General features: G+C 39.4%; 1 protein-coding gene across 3 annotated transcripts in view; it reads right to left on the minus strand.

Moving 5' to 3' along the window:
- Stet (stem cell tumor) overlaps positions 1-23,363 on the minus strand; it is a 499,705-nt gene that overhangs the window by 157,867 nt on the left and 318,475 nt on the right. For all 3 annotated transcript variants that reach the window (XM_072017209.1, XM_072017208.1, XM_072017207.1), the window contains one exon: positions 859-971. In XM_072017209.1, coding sequence (XP_071873310.1) covers positions 859-971 — 113 coding nt within the window. The remainder of the gene's footprint in view (positions 1-858; positions 972-23,363) is intronic.

Below are 23,363 nucleotides of genomic sequence, written 5' to 3' on the forward strand. Positions count from 1 at the left end.
ATCGCGCGCGCGCTTTCTCGCGAACGCTTCCGAACCTCGGAGGTGGAATGTTAAACGAAAGAATCGCAGCTGCGACTAACCGTGGAGAAATTTTCGACCGACTGGGAAATCACATCTATAAGCAATGACTGGAAACGCGTTCAGTGCTCGGTATGCTGGATCGAAACGAAAGGCGATATATACAGAGGAACAGCGAGAACGACGAAGAAGTAGTAGCATCCTTCGAGCTAGCAGTAGGAAGTAGAAAGACGTTGATGTTTCACAGGTCGTACGATGTACGTTGCTGTTTTCTCGAGGTTCTCTCGCATGGGTAACGATGCGGAGCATAAAATGCAGCACAGAAATACTGTAAGGAGGTCCTCGTCGTACGGTGTCGTCGGATGTTTCAACGGAATAATAAAACGCGCAACCTTCCCTTTCCTCTCATTTTTTCCCATCGTTCTATCCACTTTTCTTCGCCACCACGCTCCACTTTCTTTCTGTCTCGACGGGTAACTTAATTTTATTCTTTTCTTACCTTTCTCCTTCCTTTATCGATCGTCGAGCTTTGTCTCGCCGAACGTTTTCTCCAGGTTCAATTTGTCCGAAATCTGTAACCTCGTCGAGATGAACGCGAACTATTGTTATTTATGCACGATGTTTATGCAACGATGATATCGTTCCGTAAGTTTGGTATCGCGCGTGGAATTTTGCTTTCGATGAAAATTACGCGTCCATCCTTGTCGAGGCGAACGTGAAGAATAACGAGGAGAATGTTTATCGAACGATTTACTACTCTTCTGCGTTTGGAACATTGGCTTTTGACGAGGGAAACGATGGAAGGATGTTTTATGATGGTAAAAAATTAGATAATCGTACCTGCGAAAGAGAGGAGGTTCGTGCACCAGCAGATGAAAGTCGTTTTCGGAGCAGACTTCACGGTCACGATGGTGAACCGCGCATTTAAAGCTTCTAGTTCGTTTGCCACTCATCTGTAACAGAGATAATTAATTATTATTGATCGTTGTTCGAAGTCAGGATTTTATTTGGAGATTTAAAAAACTAGGTCTGCTGGGGGTTAATAATCGATAAATTTACAGCAACGTTTAGATCGTATCTATTGGAAGAGAAAGAGAAGTTCATTACTACGAGCACGAGTCGACTATAAATTTATATTTAAAAAAGTTCTTAATTTTTGTTTATTTACTCAAATTACCCAGAAATGCGGCTGCCTCGTTATTCACAAAAGTACAAAAACTGATATGCTCCTACGTGCAAATGTCGAAGAATGTGTTAACGTATCATAATTGCATAATTTGTTTGCCTCGATTAAAATGTCCTGTCCAGAGGTTTTCCATTTTCCAAGGTATATTCAGATATTCGAAGGTTCTCACGATTTTTATTTCTCAAGTAAAGTTACATCGTACCGTTACGAAATAATAACGAAATATTTTATATCGAATAGAGAAAAACAATGTTCATTTCAACTTATTTACCAGTCACAAACATATCCGGAAATGTAAGAACCATAAGAGCGGCATAGCCGACTTTATGGAGTAGAAAGGAGCACGTCGATGTTTCAGAGAATCTCGTGGCATCAAGGATGCACACGCGCCATTATCGTAGAAAAATGTTGAAAGGACAAGATCCGACGAAACGATCGATTTGACGGCAAGTCAACGACACAAAAGGTGGCTGCAGTTCTTGGCACGATCCTTTGGAAGGAAGCTCGACTCGACGTTGCTCGAGCTGCGGTGTCTGATATTTGGATCAGGATCCGTTAACGCGGTTAGGCAAATGCAAGCAGGAACGCTAGCAAACTCCTTCAGCTAAGTCGTGTACATAGAACGGCCCTGTACCACGAAGACACGAACAAACATCCACAAACACGAGTACCGTCTTACGCGTGCAGTTTGTACCAATGTAGAAGGAAGAGAGTGTGTGCACAGTGGCGTAAGAGCTTCCTACATTACTATCCATCGACCATGGAACCCGCTCGCTATCGTATTTACTGGTGCACGATAGTTGTTTTAGGGTACGAGACCTGTGGGCCAATGAATTTCTCGTCAATGTCGCGAATAATTTAAGTAGAACGATAATCGTTCGTCGAAGAAAAGGATATGAACGAAAGATGAAGTTACCCGAGTATCTGCCTTTTTTTTACGATTGTACGAAGAAACTACTCGGGACAAAGTTAAACTGTTTCTTTAAATAACGAACGATCTTTTCACGTGTTTATTTATTTTGGAAATTCGAAGGTCGTTGGTATTTCTTTAAATAGAATCTTATGTATCTTTTAACACCGGTGTATGTGATTTTCTTTTCTCTATACGAATAATCTAGGTACGTGCAGAAGTTTAGAGAATAACTACATAAATACTTACATACGCTTAAAAGATATTTCGATTTTAACTTGATGAAACGCTGTAGTGCATGGAACGTAAAGGAAACGTAAACGCAAGAGTATCATTTTGCGCCTTTCCTTCTCTTTCGTACGCCAAGTTGCACGAAATTAAGGTTAAAATATCATTTAATCTATTTTCAGATACAAGCAGCTTAATACTCTTGTATAGGAGAATAAGAAAACGCATCAATTGATGGATAAAAAGATATAGTAATCCCTACGTCTAAGAACGTACCGGTAGCCTTGGAATCTCGCGAAGAAACGACCTTGAGAAGAAATTCTTTCCACCGTTACGTGTGCCCCTTCAAGTAGTTTGACTTTGTCCTGAGAAGTTTTTTCCAGACAATCGTACACAAGGCAGATATTTAAGCGATCTCATTCAGCTGAGACACACTGTACATGTATACTGTGTATGTACAACCTGTGTATGCGTAGAAAAAAGTCGAAGAAAAACTTTAGGAGCATACAGTGCTCATCAAAACAAGCAAAAACGTCTTAATAAACATGGGTTCGCAAACCACTAGTTTCTGAGTTACGAGGTGTTTTTGCCAGTAGGACATTACCTTTACAACATATGTTCAATATGTCTCCCGTTCATTTCCACGCACACTTCTACACGTTTTCTCATAAAAGCGTGCATACTTTGAAAGATGCCTAGCGTTTCTTCTTATCACTTGGCAGTACTTTTTCATTCGTTGTATCAACTCATTTAACGAAGCAGCTGTTTTCCTATACGTCATACGTTTATACGTTAAACTGCGAAACTAATAGTTTCTCGATTCACGTCTATTAACATCTCTTTGTTTTCCCTGTTTCGACCAGTACTACGTGTCAATTTTTCCCCTAACTTTTTGTACATCCTGTTATGTTATTTCATACTTTAGACGATGTACAATTTTCAGACATTGTTCGGATGATAGCCTGACGCGTTCGACGCGAGAGGATCTCTAGGGTTGCTATCCTTTCCGACGACAAAAATCGGGACAAGTTCTTTTATTCGGTTTTGCTTGAAAAATAGCTGGAACAGTTAGATCGTCGTCGATGAAATTTCACTTATTTGCGCTCGATAGTAGAAAGGAAACGCAACTGTACGTCTTTCTCTTCCTTGTTGAAACATAGCTACGATAAATGTAGATTTCTTATTAAAATAGAATGTAAATCATGTTCATACGTATATGTAGGTAGATGCTCGTACGCGTTAAATCGGTGCGAAATTTCGGAGAATTTTCCAAGGCGGCGACAGTGCGCGGTGATGGGCCGAAACAAAGCACGATGGAGCGAGTTCTGGCTGCGCGGAGAACCAGCTGCCGGAAGCCGCAGTGTTTCTTGCTCGTTTGATTGCCAAAAAGAAGCGGTCGCGGAGGAAGAACAGCGGCAAGGGTGCACGCCGATGAACTTCGTGGAACGTCTAGCCGGCCAAGAGAATTAAATTTGCCGTTGCCGTGGAATCGGTATTCCTATTTGCCACGCCTCGGAGCGTATCCCTTGTCCTTTCTGCTTCTTTTTTCACCATTTCGTTTTGTATCCCCCAGCAAATTTTTTTATCTCTTAATGACCAATAAATTGTCGTCGTATAATGGTTCATCTCGTGATTTAAACGTCCATTCGTAAGATATCGTACATATGAAAATTTGATCGTGTTAGTTGATCACCACCGTAACACATTAATATCTGTTAAATTATTTACTTAAATTATCGCTCAATATCCACATTCATAATCATATCCTTAATATTTTATTTCATTTAGTCGGTTATTTTAATATCGATAAGTTTTTCAAGAAAAAATATATTATATCCTTATCGTTGCCAGCTGATTATAATTATAAAAATAGGTTTAATAATTCGCAGCGGTAAACGAAAGAAAAATCTATACGTTAAAGAATCAAGAGTCTTTGTAATCTTAGTTTAGTCTGGTAAAACGATCAACATCGTCAAATTAATCTTCAAACTTGCATTCGTAATTAAACCGCAGATAAAATCCTACCGCTGTAAAATTACCGCCGTTAATCAAGCTGATCCCTTTTCTCGCTAAAAAAGGACAAATTAAACACTTAGGAAATCTGGCCAATGCATTTACAAATCTCCTTTAATCAACCGGCGTACCTTCTAACTCACTTTCGTAATTTCCACTAATTTCCAAGATCAAAGACGAAGAATAGAGTATAGTGGCGTAATCGTAGGACAGTTGGGACGTTAATGAAAAGGTGGCAGGTCGTCGTTTGCCTTTAAATATCCGTTGGTCACGTGTTACATCTAGGAAGGTTTTACCGCGCAATGAAGCAACGGAGATTCGTTGCCAGCCAGTGTCCGGCTAAGTAAGTAAATCTTCGACGTGAATTTACGGTCCCGGTGGGAGTCGGTTCGTGTGTCTCGTCGCCGTGGCCGGGATCGATAGTATCGCAGAAGGAGCCCAAGGGCTCGTTCTATTAATCTCGATCGTTTGTTCGGAGTTTATCGCCGTGCAACGATGTATCCAGGATATTTAGAAGAGCTTGGCCACGCTCGAAACACCAGCGAAGCTTTTTGCCGGCGACTTGTGGATTCTAGCATGAAATTTAATCTGTTGTTCGTCGCTTATCGCGAGGCTGGAAACCTTGCGAGCATCGTGTAAGATAAAACCATGGAACCGAGATAGAAAAGCGGAGTAAACGTGCTTACAGCGAGGCGCGCAATTTTAAAATCTACGGGTGTACAAAACGTAAACGTATAAATGTAGTTTGTCGTGCTTTTGGTTTTCCCGTCCCGGATCAATCGGGAAAGTGCAACGCGTAACACGATTGATCTGAAAAACCAAAAGCGTGACAGCCATTGACCATCGTGAAAGCTTAAAATCTGAAATAAACGCAGTTACCTGATTGCCAATGATATCAAAGTGGAAATTAAACAAACATAGTTTGCATCTTTTTCTACCATTGAAATACGAATAAACGAATAAACGAATAAACGTACAGCTCGAAACGTACCGACTTGTTTGGTATACGATGCAGCTAAACTAATTTTCTAGTGATATTTTCCTGAAACATATCCTTCATACTAATTAACAAATGCCATTTTACGTAGCAATATTTTATGTATCGTACAGAACGATCACTTTTCCTTAAAAATTACCTATTAAATTAAACCTGTTCACCAGACTAACGCCTATAAAACAGCTATAAAGAACTATAATACATAATAAAACTATAATAGAAAATTGCTTGTAGGTGGAAAAACCACGATGCTGAAAAGGCTATACGCGAAAAGATCGATACGCAGTGTTTGGACAAAGTCTGGATAACGTTGCTCAAGGCAAATGAGTTGGTGGAATGTCGGCGGTGCTGTGGTTTCAATCGGACGATAACAGAGATCGATGGGAAACGCGTGGTCCGACGCCTTCCGTCGAGGGATGGTCAATGAGGGGCGAGGTACGCGCACGGCTATTATAGCGCGAACATAGCAAACGCAGACCGACGAGTCAGCTCGTCGTAAACACGAGTACAACCGGCCAGTTTAATTCGATTAGGCCGCGATCATCGGACTGCTCGATCGTCCGGCAGCGAATTCCCTTGCTAACTTCGCGCTCTTGCGCGTTCCGCAATCTAATGACGGTCCTATAAACGATACTCGGCCAACCGGCACGGGTTGATAAACGCGTTGCATTCTTCAAATTGTACGGTCCACGAGTGAGCACCGAAAATGCCGAGCTAGAATGTCAAATGCCAGGTGAAAATGAAAATTCTGTTTATACGTGGACGAGAAGATAAACGAGTTTTCCAATTGCTGTTTTTAAAACGTTTCATAGTTAACGATATTTGTCTTTTTAATGGTATTCGGCAAAATACAACCGAGTCTTGGATGGTATTTATTTTTGCGCTCTATGTAGGAAGATCGTGCGTACGTGCGTCGATGAGCATAAAATCGAGTGTCTTTTTTATGTTTTGCAATTAATAGACAGGAACGTTTGTCGGACTACGGAGATATTTTCGTTGATATCTATACGTCTATAATTAGTAAACAAAGTCTCAAAGTCTCTTTCTACATTCTTTTATAAAATTTACATTTTTTACTATCCATCACCGAATCGCACAAGTTAGATAAATACAAGACGTTTCCTACGATTATTCTATCATGTTCGAAATGTACTTTCCAAGTACAAATATAATTTTTTACTACAAGTAGACAATCCGTTTGTCGAAAAAGCCTGCAATTATTCCTCAACAAAGGAACAGTGGTAGAAGGGAAATGGAGAAAGTCGCAAAAAAAAAAGGATAGGAAGAAGTAAGAGAATAAAAAGGGAGAAAGGCGCAATCAAGGTAGATATCCCCCGATCGTTTTAGGAAGATATGCCTGTACACGTAGGGGCGAATAAGAGACGCAATTCCCGTGGATCCAGTCACGTGTTCCAACCCCTAGGAGGGTACGGTAACACGTATACGCGCGGCTACATAGAGTGAATTTTCCGGAGCATTGTCGAGAAGCACGGCTCTATTCGATTTCGAATCGAATCGAATCGAATGAGCTTGGAGAAGGGGGTGGTTTGCAACGGACGAGCGGGAAACCGACGTTTGCGCGAGCCGGAGAATTTACCCCATTGGCCAGCCTAATGGCACGGATTTCATTATGCCGGGTTTACACGGGGCCGGGCCTACATTACGTGGCAAGTCGGCCCTCCGACCATTTGGAATGCAAAACTGTTGCCTGCGCAAATTTGCTTCCAGAGAATATTGGTCCGTGGAATGGTTTAATCGTGTTGACGGTCCCATGAGAAGAGCCTCGCCTCGTGAAATGTTAAAGGAGTGCAGTGTATCGGCTGTCTTCCACTTTTCTCTAGAAAACTCCGAGATGATATCGATCAATTATTTAAGACCAGGGCACGAAATATAATAGCAGCTGTAATTTTGTACTTTACATCCCCTAACGAAGCTTCTTCCTGTAAACGTAGATCGTATAAATAGCTGCTTCGGGGGGAGCAACAGCTTTTTTATGAAAAAGCAAATTGTTTAATTATTAGAGATAGAAGCTTGGGTACAGGTTATAATTTGTAATTCGTGGATGCTGAATGAAGGTTAAAATGGTGAATCTTTTTCTTTTTCTTTTTTATAGAAATAGAAACGTTTCGTACGTAGGTCTGAGATTATCGAAAAAATTATAGCTTGATATTATTTCACATAGGGTGGCGTGTGAAAGTTGCTGACCGAAAGTGACGCGTGAAAGAATTTTAATTGTTCAACGTTGAGCCCAAGAATGCTGTATGTAAAAGATACAGTAGAAGAAATAAAAATGTAGGAAATTATTAGAAATAATATCGAAACATTGGTAGATAGATTGTTTTTCTAGTTAAAAGGAAGTTTTCGGGAAATTTCCCAACGTGTCGATGTAATCGTGTAATTCTGTAAAAACGAAGCTCCTATAATTCCATAGTTACACTTTAATCCAATCGCGTGAAACACTCTGTATTTTCGCCGTCTGCTCGTCCTTTATTTCTCCGCCAATAATCACACGAGAAGAGCGGCAAGAAAAATAGTTCCTCAGGCGAAAGGGTAAATCGGAGATCGAGCGGGCCTCGTACAAGTTGAAGAACGTGCGAGATTTTTCAACGAGAAGGATATAGGGGCTTTTTTGCCTCCATTTCTCTCTCACGTTTATGGCTATGATCTCAAAGGAGGCACACATCATTTTTAGGTTTGAAATTAAGTTTGGCGAGATTCCAGCGTATCGACGTGAGAATCCCTCCCTTCCAGTACGCTCACGTGCAAACGTAATCCACTAGACGGTACGCTTAAAGCTTTCACGATAATTGGACTGGTTTATGCGGGCATAAACAACTCACGACAGATTTAGCCCATAAAATTTGATTAACATTTCTCTTTCATGGAATTAATAAATATGATTAAAATTCGTTGCCACGTCTCTTTCGTATTTCTTCGTGTTTTTTCTCCCATTCTCTTCTGTTTCCTATCCTTAGCGAAGACGGTCGATCCGAAACGATTGGAAACAAACGAGCGTCAATTTTTAACAGAACCGCGACCGAAGACGTGTTTGTTCCTTCTCTCTCTCTCTCTCTCTCTCTCTCTCTCTCTCTCTCCTCTCCTTTGCAGAAAGAAACTTTTCCCTGGGCACGTTAAACGCGCGTTAAATAACAAATAACAAACCCGTTAAGAGCGCCGTATAATTTAAGTCTGTTATAAGCTTGTTTGATAAATTGCGGATCGGAGAGTAAATTGAAGCATTTATCAAGTAATTTTATTAACCCGAGTTTATCGTATGCAAGACCGAAGAAGGAAACGGATTCACTTCGGCGAAATTAATTCTACACGTTAGGCGAAACGCTTTTTTGCATGGCAAGCTCGTGAAAAAACCTTCTTCATCGCATAATTAGATTCTCGGGGTTTTCCACCTTTTTATGCGGCTAACGCTACGCCTTATACGTATATATATATATATATATGTATATCGAACTTGGTGCGCAAATCTGACAGAGGTAAATTGCACTTTTTGTACGTCGGTGATTTTTGTATCAGCGTTTTCACGCGTCTTACTCTATTTTTTTCTCTTTTTTTCCGGAAATGCTGAGGTTGTCAATTTTTCTCTGCGCGCGGAATATGCGTTTCGCTAGACGGGAACGAAAGTGTGCGACTGCAGATCGAAAGTATTTTCAATGCATCTCGTGAGAGCGTTTGTCGTTCTAGAATTATAGAATCATCGAGAATATTAGTAAAAGAATCGATACAACTCGTTAGTTCCGTTTCGTACAAATCGTAGTGAATTACATCGTGAGAGAAAAACAACGACTACCAACGAATTACACGTAACTCGAATAATTACATATTACAGTTTCTATAGCTTTGTTGGAATCTTTTTTCCATTTATCTTACGCTTCTTCGTGGAAATTGTGGAAAAATGAATTAGTAGGTGAAAGACGAGGAAGAAGAAGAAGGAGAAGAAAAAGAGGAAAGTATTATCATACAGAGAAAATGTTGTTTCGAGCAATCGTATTGTCTTATTGTTAGAGGAGACAAATAATTGCCTTATTTCAATTGGTAAACGCATTCAATGGTTATTGCTATTATATACAAAAGTGGTCCACCGTTAAGGGAATTTTTTCTTTGGAAGATTGCATCAAAAGAAGAGCAGAGTGAGTGGAGGTAAAGTCGACGAAATATTGAAACGGAAATTGCGACAATTCGTTGCGGAGGAAAGAACTGTTTCAAAGAGTAATGTTATTCTAAAGGCGTATAAAACGTTTAAATTGTATTTCTTTCAATAAGTTTAGACCGCCTGTTATTGTTCAAAATATTCATTTTCCATTCGCCAAAAGTTATATTCTAACAATTGCTCGAACATTGACTACGTTTTTCTTAATATGCTCGTGTCTCAAACGCGATATATTACGTAATACTTGAGTGGCAGAATTTTGTAAATATTTAATGGAAATATTTCACTTCGTATATTTTTATATAGAATTCTGTTGCTTTTAAGAAGCAAAGGACAGGTGTACGTGTATGCGATTTCTTTATTTCGAATCTTTAAATATCGGATAATTTTATTACGTTGTGTCAGTGGGAAATTCTTTTCCTGAACAAGATTTCACCAAAGAATGTTTGCCGAGTTTTTATACGGGAATCGCGTTTCCTCTACGCGAATCGATACAAACTAGTTTAAATTTGATATAAAAATTTCTACGCACCAGCTACCTGTTTCGTTATTCTGAAAATAATTTACGAGAATTTCGAGTCGGACGAGCCGAAATACGGACAAAATTGTTCACAAATTATTTTTCGCTGAAGCGTAACGTGATACTAATCTCGTTAACTAACCACTGTTTCATAACAGCTGAAACTTTTATTTCGATGCTCTTTCATTTTCTGAAATTGACATTTAACGAGAATAGAATCGATTCTTTTATTATAGATGCCACGAGCATTGAAATATTTAACATTAGAAAAATGAGAAAATAATTTGCAAGGTAGATAGGCCATGCAGGGAATAAAAGGGGCGAATCGACTGCAGTTTGATCTATCGAGAGGCGTTCATTGCAATTTTAAAGCGATCGAATCCCTCGGTGCAGTCGAACGACGTTATATGCGGCTTCGTCGACCACGACACAGAATTCCGAGGTTACAGCTTGCCCGCAACTGGTTACCCGCTGTTCAATTAACAATTACGAATGAATATTAATTGCAAGCTCTCCAATTTTCGGAAGTGACGCGACTGAATGTCGACTAGAAACGTTGCCTCGCACGTGATAATGACGCGCAACGCGCTACATAATCGATTAAATGGCATTTGCGGCCCTCCATCAAAATTGGTCATCTTAATGCTCGTTAATTACCCATTTCTGACCATATAATATCTTGTTCATTTTTTACATCGGTAGAAAGGAAACAGATACGTTTAATTGCATTTGAAATTAGATAATTTAGTAACTCGGTGTACCCGTAGTAAACCAACGTTAGCGATAGAGCTTTTTACTAAAAGTATAATAAATTTACGCAGCGATATTTAAAGAGTCGTCGCAAAAGGGAAACTTGAACGCTGAAACGCACGCTGAATTTCAGCCGCCAAAGAAGTTTATTAAACTTCACAGACTGGTTTGATTTTGTATCGTAGAATTTTCAAAGAACAACGCGTCTTCGCTTTCTTATCTCGTCCTTTAACGTACAAGTATCTTCGAGGAAAATTAAAGCAACGAAGTAGACACAGACGTTTTGTTCTTCGAAATTTTTTCGTTCTCAGAATTTTCTAAGGAATCATAGATGAACATCTCCATAAAAATTGAACGATCCATTAATCTCGCCGTACGGTACCTTTTCGCTCAATTGAAACGAGAAACGAAATGTTTTCCCTTGGTAATATACACACTCCTACGAATATCATTTCACTCGGATCCAACGTTTCTCTAATCAATTTTCTACTCCACCTAATAACCACCTTGTCAGAGAACCTTATCGACGCACGTTACCTTCTTTCATTTCGCCGAGGCTCTAGCAGATCGAATGAACGATCTGACGTGGTAAGCGAGCAATACACGCAAAGGAATCGATACTAATTACCTGAGATTTCGGCGGGCAGGCGATCGTGTAAATCGATCTAGTAATACCAATCAGATCAATCGAGATAAGGCTGATCCGAGTAATTCGAATCGAAACTGGCAACTCTAGTTTCCCCCCTCTCTCTCTCTCTCTATGGAAGATGAGATGTTTCGTCTCGTATGGCAAGTTTGCTTGCCTTAGAGGGCCTCGCACAGTTCGTTACAACCGAGGTCACGCACAGACGACAATGAGAAAGAGGCTGCGACGGTGAAACGCGAATCAAAATCCGGTGCGCCCTGTTCCGTCTGTTCTCTGGTCGTCTGGGTCGTTACAAAGGATCGTTAACCGTGTTTCCACGTGGCCATCGTGGCTCGTTACCGGTTCTTCCGTGTATTTCGCCGACATCTGTAGCTAGCACGAGCAAATCATAGAAATCAGATAACAACGATATACCCGCCTCTGCGAATTTGTGTCGCCCGAGATCGTCTCCCCTTTTGCTCCGCCTTCTCCTGCACGTTCTTCTATTACGAGGAAGGACCACTTCGTTTACATATCTATGCGAGACTTACCCCTCTGCAGCGCCCTTCGACGATCGCCCCTTTCGAATCACGCGCGCGTCAACGCGAGGTCGCATTCGGTTCCTCGTTCACGCACCCTAAGTCTGCTACCTGAATCCAAACACGTGGACGTAGACGCGCGTAGAGACGTATATTCGATTTCCAGGTTGCCGGAATTTTCGCCTCGCCCTTTCGATGTTACACGAAGTCGGGCGTTTTCAATGACTATCTCGATTTCGTGCCGCGGATTAGAAATTGCAGCGTTTGGATCGTAGTACGACGGGGTGCGCGTGTATACCGCGCGATTCAACTAGGATCGTTGGCGAAATTTTATAAGTTACGAGTTAAAAGCGTTAATGAATTACCGTGTATAGTAACTAGGAGCTTGGCAATGACAGTGTCACAGAGCCATAAATTAGCAATAGAAAAACCAACGGGCCCTAACGAATATCCCGCAGACCATCGAAACAACAACGTGGAGTATTCCAGTGTTAGAAAACAGTAACAGCGTGGCCACCTCTGACCTGGCCCCGGCGACGCCCTTTCCGTAAAAGGCAAACTCCTAGTATATAAACCTTCCTAAAATCAGCTCTCGACACACTCTGTTCTAACATTCTTAACTGTCACTCTGTCGGATTCGTATAATAAATTCTGCCAGTATATCTGAAGTCTGAATTTTTCTTACTTTGCTCGTGAAACGCTTAAACTTACGCGAGATCGTTCGAAGGACGCGAGGGAACGACCAGTGATTTCTTAATTTCACCACTCGCCGTGTTTTCCATGTGATAACAGAAACGAGATTGCACGTGCAAGTTTGTAAATTACAAGCCGAAGGTAGTCGATCACTCGGGTAATAGCGTTCTTCGATGTAAAATTCTAAATTTATAAGGAAGAAGTTTATAATCTGTTCCTCGTAACTTTACGATTCTTATCGATGTTGTTGGCTGGTAAACTATTATGTAAGGGTTGCTTGGTAGTAGCATTAGAGGAAACGTTCGTCGACAAATCGTCGAACTTAAATTCGAAGATAACAGCTCGCCTGCAGTAATTTTACAGAGCGACGTCTCTACTTTCGATTTTTCCCAGAAATCAGCGAAAGGCAACGAGAGTGAAAGGATCGGCGATTAAACGTTGGAGAATCAACCCCAATATCCGAGCGTCCACCTATCCGCAAACAAAGCCGAGAAAAGTATCTACGATCAGCTGGAAAGTCGAAAACCCGTAAATCAAGATTACTCTCGTTAACGATGGAAATATTCCACTGTTTCCTCTAACTCTCTGACTAACGCCGTGAAACTTGTAAAACCACTTCCTTGAGTCGTCGAGAGGAAGTTCTGTGTTGCAAGCCAGCGCCAACAAGTGTATCAAAGAGAAATGGAATAACGAGAGACGGCCTGTAAACGAGCAGGCCGGCCATTCAGACATTTTGATCTTATTTTTCTCGTAGCTGCGAAATTCATGGGCGTCGATTAGTTTCGTTTAATTTGAGGCAAGCAATTGGTACTTTGAACGCTCCGAGTAATTAGGTAGGTGAGCCCGTTGAAAAGAAAGAAGCGAGAAACGGAGTAGCGAAGCTCTGGAGACCGCGTAAAGGTTCGTTTACGCCTTACGACCGTCTCGAGATTCTATCTTCTAACGACGTCTCTCTCCTTCCATTCCTCTGTTCTATCCGATCTTTCTCTACTTTTCCTCCTTCTCTCTTCTCTCGTAGCGATGCGTGACCGGAGTCAGTATGGCACCGTTAGAAACTGTTCCTACGTGTGCTCACCCACTCGTGGAGAACACGTACCGCCGCGAAAATAAGCTGCGCACTCGTCGGGGTTAAAAGCATTCCCGAGACGACTAAGCTCTCGCGTTTCTTTTTGCCTGGCGCCTGGTCGCAAGTTGCGGGGATGACACACTCCCCCGGCAATACTTTAATATGCTATCCTCTACGACTGCCGGATCCAGTCATTTATTATTTCAACTTTATCGATTCGATCGTTCGGCATAGTCAGCCTCTATGGTGTCCCGCTTTTCGTTTCCAGTTCCCAGGAAATACCGTTTCAGTCTATAACACGACGAGTGATAGGAAAAGCGTAAAACGCGCGGAAGAACCTTGTTTCATTCTGTTTCTTTCGCGATTTATCGAATCTGTCGCGTCTATCGTCTTTCTTCGCTCGACGATCAACGCGTATCCTTTACAACGGTGAATTTATAACAGCGAACAACGAAACGATGAATCGTGCATTGAGGATGTGGTACGCGACCGGGTCGGAGGTATCTGTAAAAATACCTTTCTTCCTTTCATTACTAGTCTTCCAGACGTTATTTATATTTATATATATTCCTTCCTTTTATATTTCTTTATATTTCGTTTATAGGTGTGTTCATCTCTTTCCGCGTTTCGAGCCAGCTACATAGTCCCGTCGATATATTCGAAAGCCACAATATTAAAAAACAAATTATATTCGTCGTATCTTTTACAATTCAATGGTGTTAAGCAGCTTCACACCGAAACTATCTTCTCGTTCGATTTTGGAATAATCACCCGCTTGCACGTTTAAAGAAGTATTAGGTTGTCCGAAAAGTGTCTTTCTTTTACAGACCCGTTTTTTACAACGATGCATCTTTGTACAAACACGAAACCTAATCTGTCGAACGTTGTGATCTTTATTTCGATAGAACAAAATGGATCATACGTAGTTCGATAAAATAATATAACACGGAAAATGTTGTGAAGTATAATTTCCTTATAAAACGAAAGAAACTTTTCGGACGACCTGATATTAGTAATCTTGATCGCGAAGATGAATATCAATTGAGTTCAGCTTCCCCAAAACTCAAGTTGAATTTTCGTAAAGAACAAATGCGATCATCCTGTATGATCATCCAAGAACGAGCATTAATTTCGTAGAATTGATTATATTCGTACACTTAGTGTAACTTACCACGAAGATTCGTAAATGGAACATTTTAACCAATTAGCTGTTTTTGACGAGTATACTCGTCACGAAGAAATGGCAATATTTTGTGTGAAAAAGCGCTGTCGGTAATAAAATTAAAAAATAAAACGGTTGTTTCGTTGCAGCTTTAATTCTGTATTATATCAGAATGCTCCAACAGTTTCTTTCTTTTTGTACGTAATTAGTAGGCGCACAACATGTTTTGTTTTATGTTTATCTTCGTTCTATTACTACGAAATGGATCACACATAATTCAATAAAATAATATAAAAGGAAAAATGCTGTGCATCTATCATTTCCTTATAAAACGAAAGAAACATTTCGGACAACCTAATAACAGCCATACGTACTCTGTGTTTCACGAGTATACTCGTCATCGCTTGCTTTTTGCGACACGTTTTAGGTATAAGCTTTTCAAACAGGTCGCAACAGCTAACCGGTTAATAGATACGATTTACGTAAGTTAATTTGTTACACACAGTAACATCAAAGGTAACAATACCGTATGCTCGAGTGGTATTAGCAGAGTATGTTAGTTGCATTCGCGTCAAAGCCATCGAACGGATTATAGCGAACGGGACACCGCGCCAATTAAACGTACTTATCGAGACGATTATACGGAATCTTGATAACAGCTTGACGCTAGAACTACTTTAACCTTACGGACGTTTCAGTCGCTATAATCCCTGTTAACGAAGGAATTAGGATAATTGTACTTGTTGAGAAATTTGCGATGCGTTTACAGAACAAAAGTTAGCCCATGTTCAGTTCACAATCTGACGTTCCGAGCGAAATAATCTGAACGTCCAAACGATATCAATTCGATATATTACATCGTTGCATAATTTAGATTTTATACGTTTGGATGCTTTTGTATCGATAATCGAGAACCCAATTAATTGAAAATAAATCCAACATTTTCTCGTTTAACCATTTTATTTTCTCTTATGTTACATGCTTGCTTCTTGAAGAAATAATATGTTCAACATTCTATGTCGTATAAAATTCTAATTAAAACACGGTGTTATTTATTTTTGCGTATGTGACAGACGTTGCAGCTAATTTTTATTTCAATGTTCTTTTCCTTTATTCTCTGATGTTCATATTTTTCGCTCTACTATCTTTTTCGTTATTAAGTTACTTACGTGTCATTGTACGTAAAGCTCGTACGATTTGTGTAAAATTTCTTTATTGAAACATTTATTGCGAGGAAGAAGATAAACAAGTTTCTCACTGTAAACCGGTTCTTCGAATCTTGCGTTGTCCGATATAATGGTCGTAAAATATTTATCGCGCGATACAGCTTGGAGGAAACAAAAGGAGTAGAAACGATATTTGGAAGAATGATCGAGATGAAAGTAGACATTGTCCGAGGGGCGAAAGCGTCACTTTCCACAGGTGGTTGAGAAACGAGATAGAGATTTGTCATGAATGAGATTCGAGAAATAGAAAAGGCAAGACGCTGCTACCAGGAAACGTCTTTACGTTCGAGACCGCAGAATACGATCGAACACATTTTCTAGACGTCGTCTCGGCGACGATTTTCAGCCGATTCTGAAACTATTTTAGCGAAAAAGGCGAAAGACCAACGAAATACCTGACAATTCCTGAACGAGTTTTCGCGGAAATACTTTCGATTAGCCGATTTTATCGAGAAATCGAATTCCTTGAACTCGTGCCGCGAAAAGTGCATCGTAAGAGAACAACGAAAGTTAGTAAAAAGATATCTGTTAGATAAAGCAATGGGAAAATATCGGGTCAACGTGGAAATTATTCCTACTCTGTTAAAAGTTTACTTTGAAATTATTAAATACAGACTGTTCATTAATTCTAACATTAAACACGAGCCATAATCATTTTACAATCCTATAATGATATGAATATCGCGTTTCGAATGATAACGTTATCGTTTACTTTCCTTTTTCCTTCGATCTTATTCCATAATTCTAACATCTATCGAGCGAATAATTCTAATTTCAGGAAATGTAAAATCGCGAAGAGCGCGCAAAATGCACACAATACGTAAAAATATCCGAAACATCGGATATTACGATATTCGCTGTACAAAATAAATTTCTACTCGTTTAATTAAGTTCGTAATAATTCGAGTTCGCATAGAAATCCGTAGTCTGTTTATAACGTTTAGATTAAACAATTACAGGCACGTTCCGAAGAAGGATAACAAATAGCCACGAAATACTTTGTCAATATCTATGGGATCTGCTTTCTCGTTATTCCACTGCCGATCGCTCCAACGGAGTAGAAATCAAAGTAAAAAGACGGTTGCAGTGCGAAACGTAATTCCAGTATATCATGTCGAGACGTAATGAAACATAATGGTTTCGCAAAGTCATTATGTTTTCTGTTAATGGGTTCCCGTTGTTCCCGCCAGCTAACATTTTTGTTTGCCATGCTATCAAGACGGACGGTGTGCACACACGTGTGTTCCGCGCCGTTTCTCGATAGCCTGATCGATTCACGCGCGTGCCATATAAAAAGAAGGAAGAGAAACGAGCCGCGATGGTGCAACGTCCGTTCGCTCGTTACCGGAACTTGACGAGTCAAACTCCGACCTGATAATAACACGCTACTTTCATAATTGCCGATGTAATTAGAGGGGGGAAAATGGGGGAGTAAGAGGGACTCGTGACGGCACTTCCGCCACAGAACGTACGATTGCTTTCGTTCTCGCTTTGGAATAGGCGCGGATCCGCTATTGTTCGCCATTCTACAATTTCGTTTCCATCGGCAGATCGGACGCCTAATCTTTTTCTTTTCGCTATATTATCCGGTAGGATGTTCGTGTCCACTATTGTATAATAGATCGATTTTAATCTGTCCGTTTCTTCGAAAAGAATTCAATTTCACATTGAGATACCCGAGTTAAGGATTTTTACGTTCGTAGTATTTCTTCTTTGTGTTCTCTTCTTTTTTGTTTTCGGAAATTCCGTCTTTCGGAATTCGCGAAATTTCATCTTTTATAAAAATACCTAAGTTAAAGATTTTTATATTTTTAGTACCTGCTTTTTTTTTTAATCTTCCTACCAATTTGGTTGAAATTGAATTTCTTATGAAAGTGCTTATGTTCTTGGATCTTCGTGTTCGTTATCTTTCCTATCAATTTCGACGAATCAAGATTTATTAGCATTACACGGAGATTACAGGTTACAGCGATTCTAAATCAGCCTGCTTCCTCAAACGTAAAGCGAGTTTAATTTCGTATAAAAATATCGCAGTTGAGGATTTTTACGTCTTTAGTATTCGTTTTCATTTTTATCAGTTTCAGTGAAATTTATCCGCAGAATCAAGAGTTTATTTGCGTTACACGAAGATTACACGTTGATTTCGATCTATCTGCTTCTTCGAGCGTAAAGCGAATTTAATTTCTCATAAAAATACCTAAGTTAAAGATTTCCACATTTCCAGTATTGTTTTTTTCCCTTTCTATCGATTTCGGTGAAATTTAAACAGAAATCTGAGATTTACACGATGATCGTGAAACTTGCGGATGAGGCAGACGGGCTAAGGTATTTGCTAATGTTTGACAAATTCTTCATCGAAGCGGTAATCTTCAAATTCCATGACTCTTTGGCTGATAAGGCTTTGGAACCAAAAGACCAGAGGAATTTAATACGATTCGTGGTTATCGACGAAATTCGTGGTTAAAACTAAAAAGCGATGGGAGCGAAGTAATAGCAGAAAAATGTGGAACGAAATAACAGAGAATAGAAGAGGGGAGGTTGGATAAAAATTTAATTTCGATGATTCAAAGGTGAAAAGATAGGCATATAGATAGGAATAAAAAATGGACAGTAAAGAATATGAAGTAGAAAAAAGAGAAAAATAATTTGATAACCTTTATTAACCTAGATTGGTTCAAACGAATATAACGTAGCAATTTGATAATTGGATTTTATATTTATAAAATTTAACGTGGAATCGTTACAGAATGTTAAATGTGTTGAACAAAATGTTAGAATATTCTTTTTAGAAAATTATAAATATAATTGTTTCTTTTTTAATTTGTAAAAGACAATAATTAAACATTACAAAGGGAGCGAGTAATTAAGAATCATAAAAAGAACGCATAAGAGACTTCTGAACAACATAAAAATCTAGAAAGTTAATTGGGAGATAGCTTCAGACACGCGTAAGTAGAATGAGACGGTACATTCTACTTATTATCATCGCGTTAAAAAATGTTAGTCTTTGACAGCGAATAAATATCGACTATAGTTTGTAATATTTTTTTGAATTTTTTCCAATGCTAACGACAAATTTTCATACTTTTCTTTAACGACTGAAAAATGATCCGGAATGATAAGAATGATATTATTCAGAAAGAAAGAAAGAAAAAAAAAAAAAGAAAAAAGGAAAAGATGAAGATATAAATCAGAGATCAGTGAAATTCAACAATTATAATTTGATTGCCTCAACTTGATATAGCTATGAATCAACGTGAGTTACGAGTTCCGTGATTATGGTAGTTTCTCTGAACCTGCTGTTGTATGCGGTTACATTGTAATCCCATTATCAATTCAATTAAATTCACTGCGATACAAATTGCAACCGCTTCCAACTTCCCGTTGCAAAGGAAATTTAGCGTACGTTTATCATTACTATTTCCCTCATTTTTTTTTCCTAATTAATTCTTTCTTTTTATTTTTGTTACTAATTGCACGACATTCGGAATTTTAACGACTGGCTCGATATTTCCATCGATTTCGTTTGTTTTTCTTTTCCTTCGCTTTTTTACTTTCCCTGTGATAAAATGAATCGCAGACTGTCACTTGGAACGATTAACAGTGCGTTAATTGTAGATTGTTGATAAAAAATATTTCTAGCTTTGCCGTATTACATACATGAATTACGGTACAAAATAAGGAGGGAAACAATGTCTGATTTCTTTTTCCAGTTCGTTCTTCTTGTCCAATTCCTTTAGGTAGAACGATAATTATCGCTAAGTAACGTCATAAATTCAGAATACCGCCATAGTTTGCTCTTTCTCCATTGGTTTCCTATCCTCCACTGGTTCTTCTGTTTGCCGAAGCAATTAATGCACAAACCCTTTCCCTGTTGATTGATCCATGAAATTGGAATTGCTATAATTTGAATCCATTATGATTGCGTAATCTGAGTATAATGGGCAATTAAAGTTTGTAGTACTTTGGATTTAACTACATGCAGATGTAATTTAAGGTTAAATAAAGCTAAATCGCGAAATTAACGAAGGGAAATTTCTTTCCTCGCAAACGTCAAATAACGACTTTTTCTCAGAATCTTCGCAAACTAAGGAAATCATATTTAAATATATAAAAAATCAGAAATTCGATCATCGTAAAAAGTTCGTTACCATAGAACAATAGCGAACGGCAAATGAACGTTGAACCAGAAAATTTCTGTAATCAGAACTTTGAAATTTTCGATCGACGTAATTGAAAACTCTATTCCGAGCCGTTCCACTGTCTACTTACTTTTCGATCCTCCAATATTCCACGAATGACACACGCGTCACTCCGAAGAAAGAAAGGCGAAGAAACTTCGTGATATTTAAATTACCATTCATCGTTAGTTGGAATTGCCGTTTATTATCGCGCCTCATCTCCCCTCCCCCAACCCGTTCACCATACCCGTTTAAGTTTTCTAATTCCCGGTGTTCAACTTCACCGCCGCGGAGGAACGATGAAAATTTGCAGAAGGAAGTAACGTCGTCGACTTAACAAAGTTTTCTCGGCCGTTGCCTCGCACGATTCTCCCTTTGCTCCCTCGATCCGAGAAGGATCGCCGGCCGTTCGTGTCGTCGGTTCTCCGAAGCGAGCCCGAGTTACACAGAGAACGAGCGGAATCGCTGAAGAGAAGAGCTGGCCACCGTGCTTTTACCCCGTACTTCGTTACAACTTAATTCACATCCGCAAGAAACTCTTTCGCGCGTCGAGCGAGAAGCGTCTGTCCCTCCTCCGTCTTTAACTCGCGGAAAGTGAAAGTATGGCAAGAAATGGAAAGAGAAAAACGCGAGCTGCGCCAGTTACGTAACGCGGTTGAATCGTTCGCTCGACAGCGAGAAAAAGCGCTACATATTATTCTTCTTTTTGCGTTCTTTGTGTCGAGTAAGAATGTGTCTAGATTGATAGAGAACGTAGCTTTGCATTTCCTTTTCATTATCGTGAAAATAACTTTGCTGAAAAATAACGATCGTTTTGTCGTGTCGTTGCTTTCCTCTTATTCTTCCTCTTTCATTTTTTAACGTCACATCCGCCAACACGGCCGTTAGCCACGGTTTTGCTTACATCCAAGCTAATCGTCCCATGCGTCTGTCGATTTGACGAATTTCAGAAGGATTTCGTCACGAATGCTCGGTTCCTTGGGCATTTTGAATCTGTCGCGTGGTTCGTCTTATTTCGTGCGTTTCAGAATTACGCGCTGTACCGTGAGTGCTAGGTCACAAGATTCACACCACGGACAAGTTTCTCTTTGTACCTTTGAAATAGAAATTCGCGCGTCGAGTCTCGTGTGTCCAATTAGCAGTTTCAATAGCTCGACCTCATCTCTTCCATCGTGCGGTGGTTCGGAGAAAGATCTAAATGATGTTGCGGAGTTTATGGTAGCTTCCCATTTCTCGAGCAATCTGCGTCCCATAGATTTCTTAGTATCTTGGCATGGTGTACCGACGTCATCTTTAAATGGTAGTGAGATGGTTTGGCTTTCTCGTTTCCTGCTGTATTTTGATGACAGGAGATCCAGGTGATAACGATCGTACATCCTTTATTGGACATTTCTCTGTATAGTATTCTAATTTGCTTGAGATCATTTCGTTTTCATCGAATTTTTTATTTGCTGATTGTTCGAGTGCTTCGAGCATTGCTATTCCACTGCTCCTGCACTGAAAACGTTTGGCACATTTTGGGTTTGATGCGTCTGTAAATACACATGGGGTAAAAATCATTGACTTTATGTAAAATTTCGTCGAATTTCCGTGTTTCCTGGTTTTAAATTGATTTATTTAATTCTACTTCTAGGGCGTTTACGAAGTTAGTAATTAATCTTACTTTCTTCTCAATCTTCCACGTTATTTGATTGAATGGGTAAATTTTGCTGTTTCCATCATATATCCATCATATATCCATCATATATACGTCGCTATACGAGGTTCATAGAATTGATATACGAGTTGTTCAGAAGCCACACTGATCGATTTTTTAAATTTACCCTGTTGTTATTGTTATTATTTATACCATACTCTTACAATAGACGAACTAGTGCAAGCAAGTATTTGTTTTTTTTTTTTAGAATCGAGCATTAATAGTGTATTTACGTAGTGGCACGAAGAAATTAATAGAAGACGTAGTTGGCGAGTTTAATTTCCGGCAGGCTCATTTCCCAATCGTTCTAACAGGAACTTCATTGTTTGATCGCGAAACAACATTGTTGACTTGTTCGTATCGTTTGGCGATGAAAGCAAAATATTTTCGGTATTCGAGTACCTTCGCGATATCTCATATAGCTTTTCTTTTATGTAACTTTAGAATTGGACTAGTAACTAGAATAAGAATAAGCCGCGTTAGTTAAAATTGTTCAAGGTTACATATATAAAGTGGCGAAGTTTATAAGTAGTAACTGCGAATGTTTGCGCGGGAGGAAGAAAGTTCTTAGAGACGGGGAATTTAGAGGGAAAGTTGCTAGTGAGAAATTAAGGAAAATACTTGTAATTAAAATTTAACTACTTTGCCGCACTTTCAACGCACAACGCACGCCCTCATACGTTTATATCCTCGCGTTCGCATGTTTTATTCTTAGCATCGCGCAAATGTTTTACATTATACCCAAGGCGACTGTAAACATATTGTCAAAGAAATTTGAAATTATGAATTTACTTAATCGCCATGTAGTATACATACGTTCAATTAACATTGGTCAGAAGATACAACATTTCGTACTCATTGCCGCGGCATATATATGTCGGAGATGAAAGGACATCGGGGCCTTTCTTTTGAAATGTTTGGGGAGGTCCCTGATAATTTAGACTTTTTATTATATCCATACTTAAACGATGAAACTGAGAAATAGCTGTTTATGAATTAATTCAATTACGTTTGCCCGAGATTTTATATGACAATGGGCTTGGGCTTGAAGTGACATAATGGGTCGCTGAACGTAGCCATGGGAGGGACGTGTACCTAACAGGTGTACGAAGTAATTAAATAGCTTTCCTTAAAAACAAGGATTCGCAAAGGATATAATCTAGCAAACACGACGATGGTACCCCGCTGGGGGTAGCCACCCACATGCTCTATTTTTATTTTTATGTTTTTATTCACTAAGATATAATATTTTACCAAATGTCCTTCTGGACAAATTGTAAAATCCAAATAAATAATTAAAAAAAAAGAAAAAAGACAAGGATTGACCTGAGCGAGACAGAGAGGTACGGAGAGGGGTGTATAAGGACAGTTCCATTTGAACCGAGGCT

The sequence above is a fragment of the Bombus fervidus genome, chromosome 14 (assembly GCF_041682495.2).
Source record: "Bombus fervidus isolate BK054 chromosome 14, iyBomFerv1, whole genome shotgun sequence".
Taxonomy (NCBI): domain Eukaryota; kingdom Metazoa; phylum Arthropoda; class Insecta; order Hymenoptera; family Apidae; genus Bombus; species Bombus fervidus.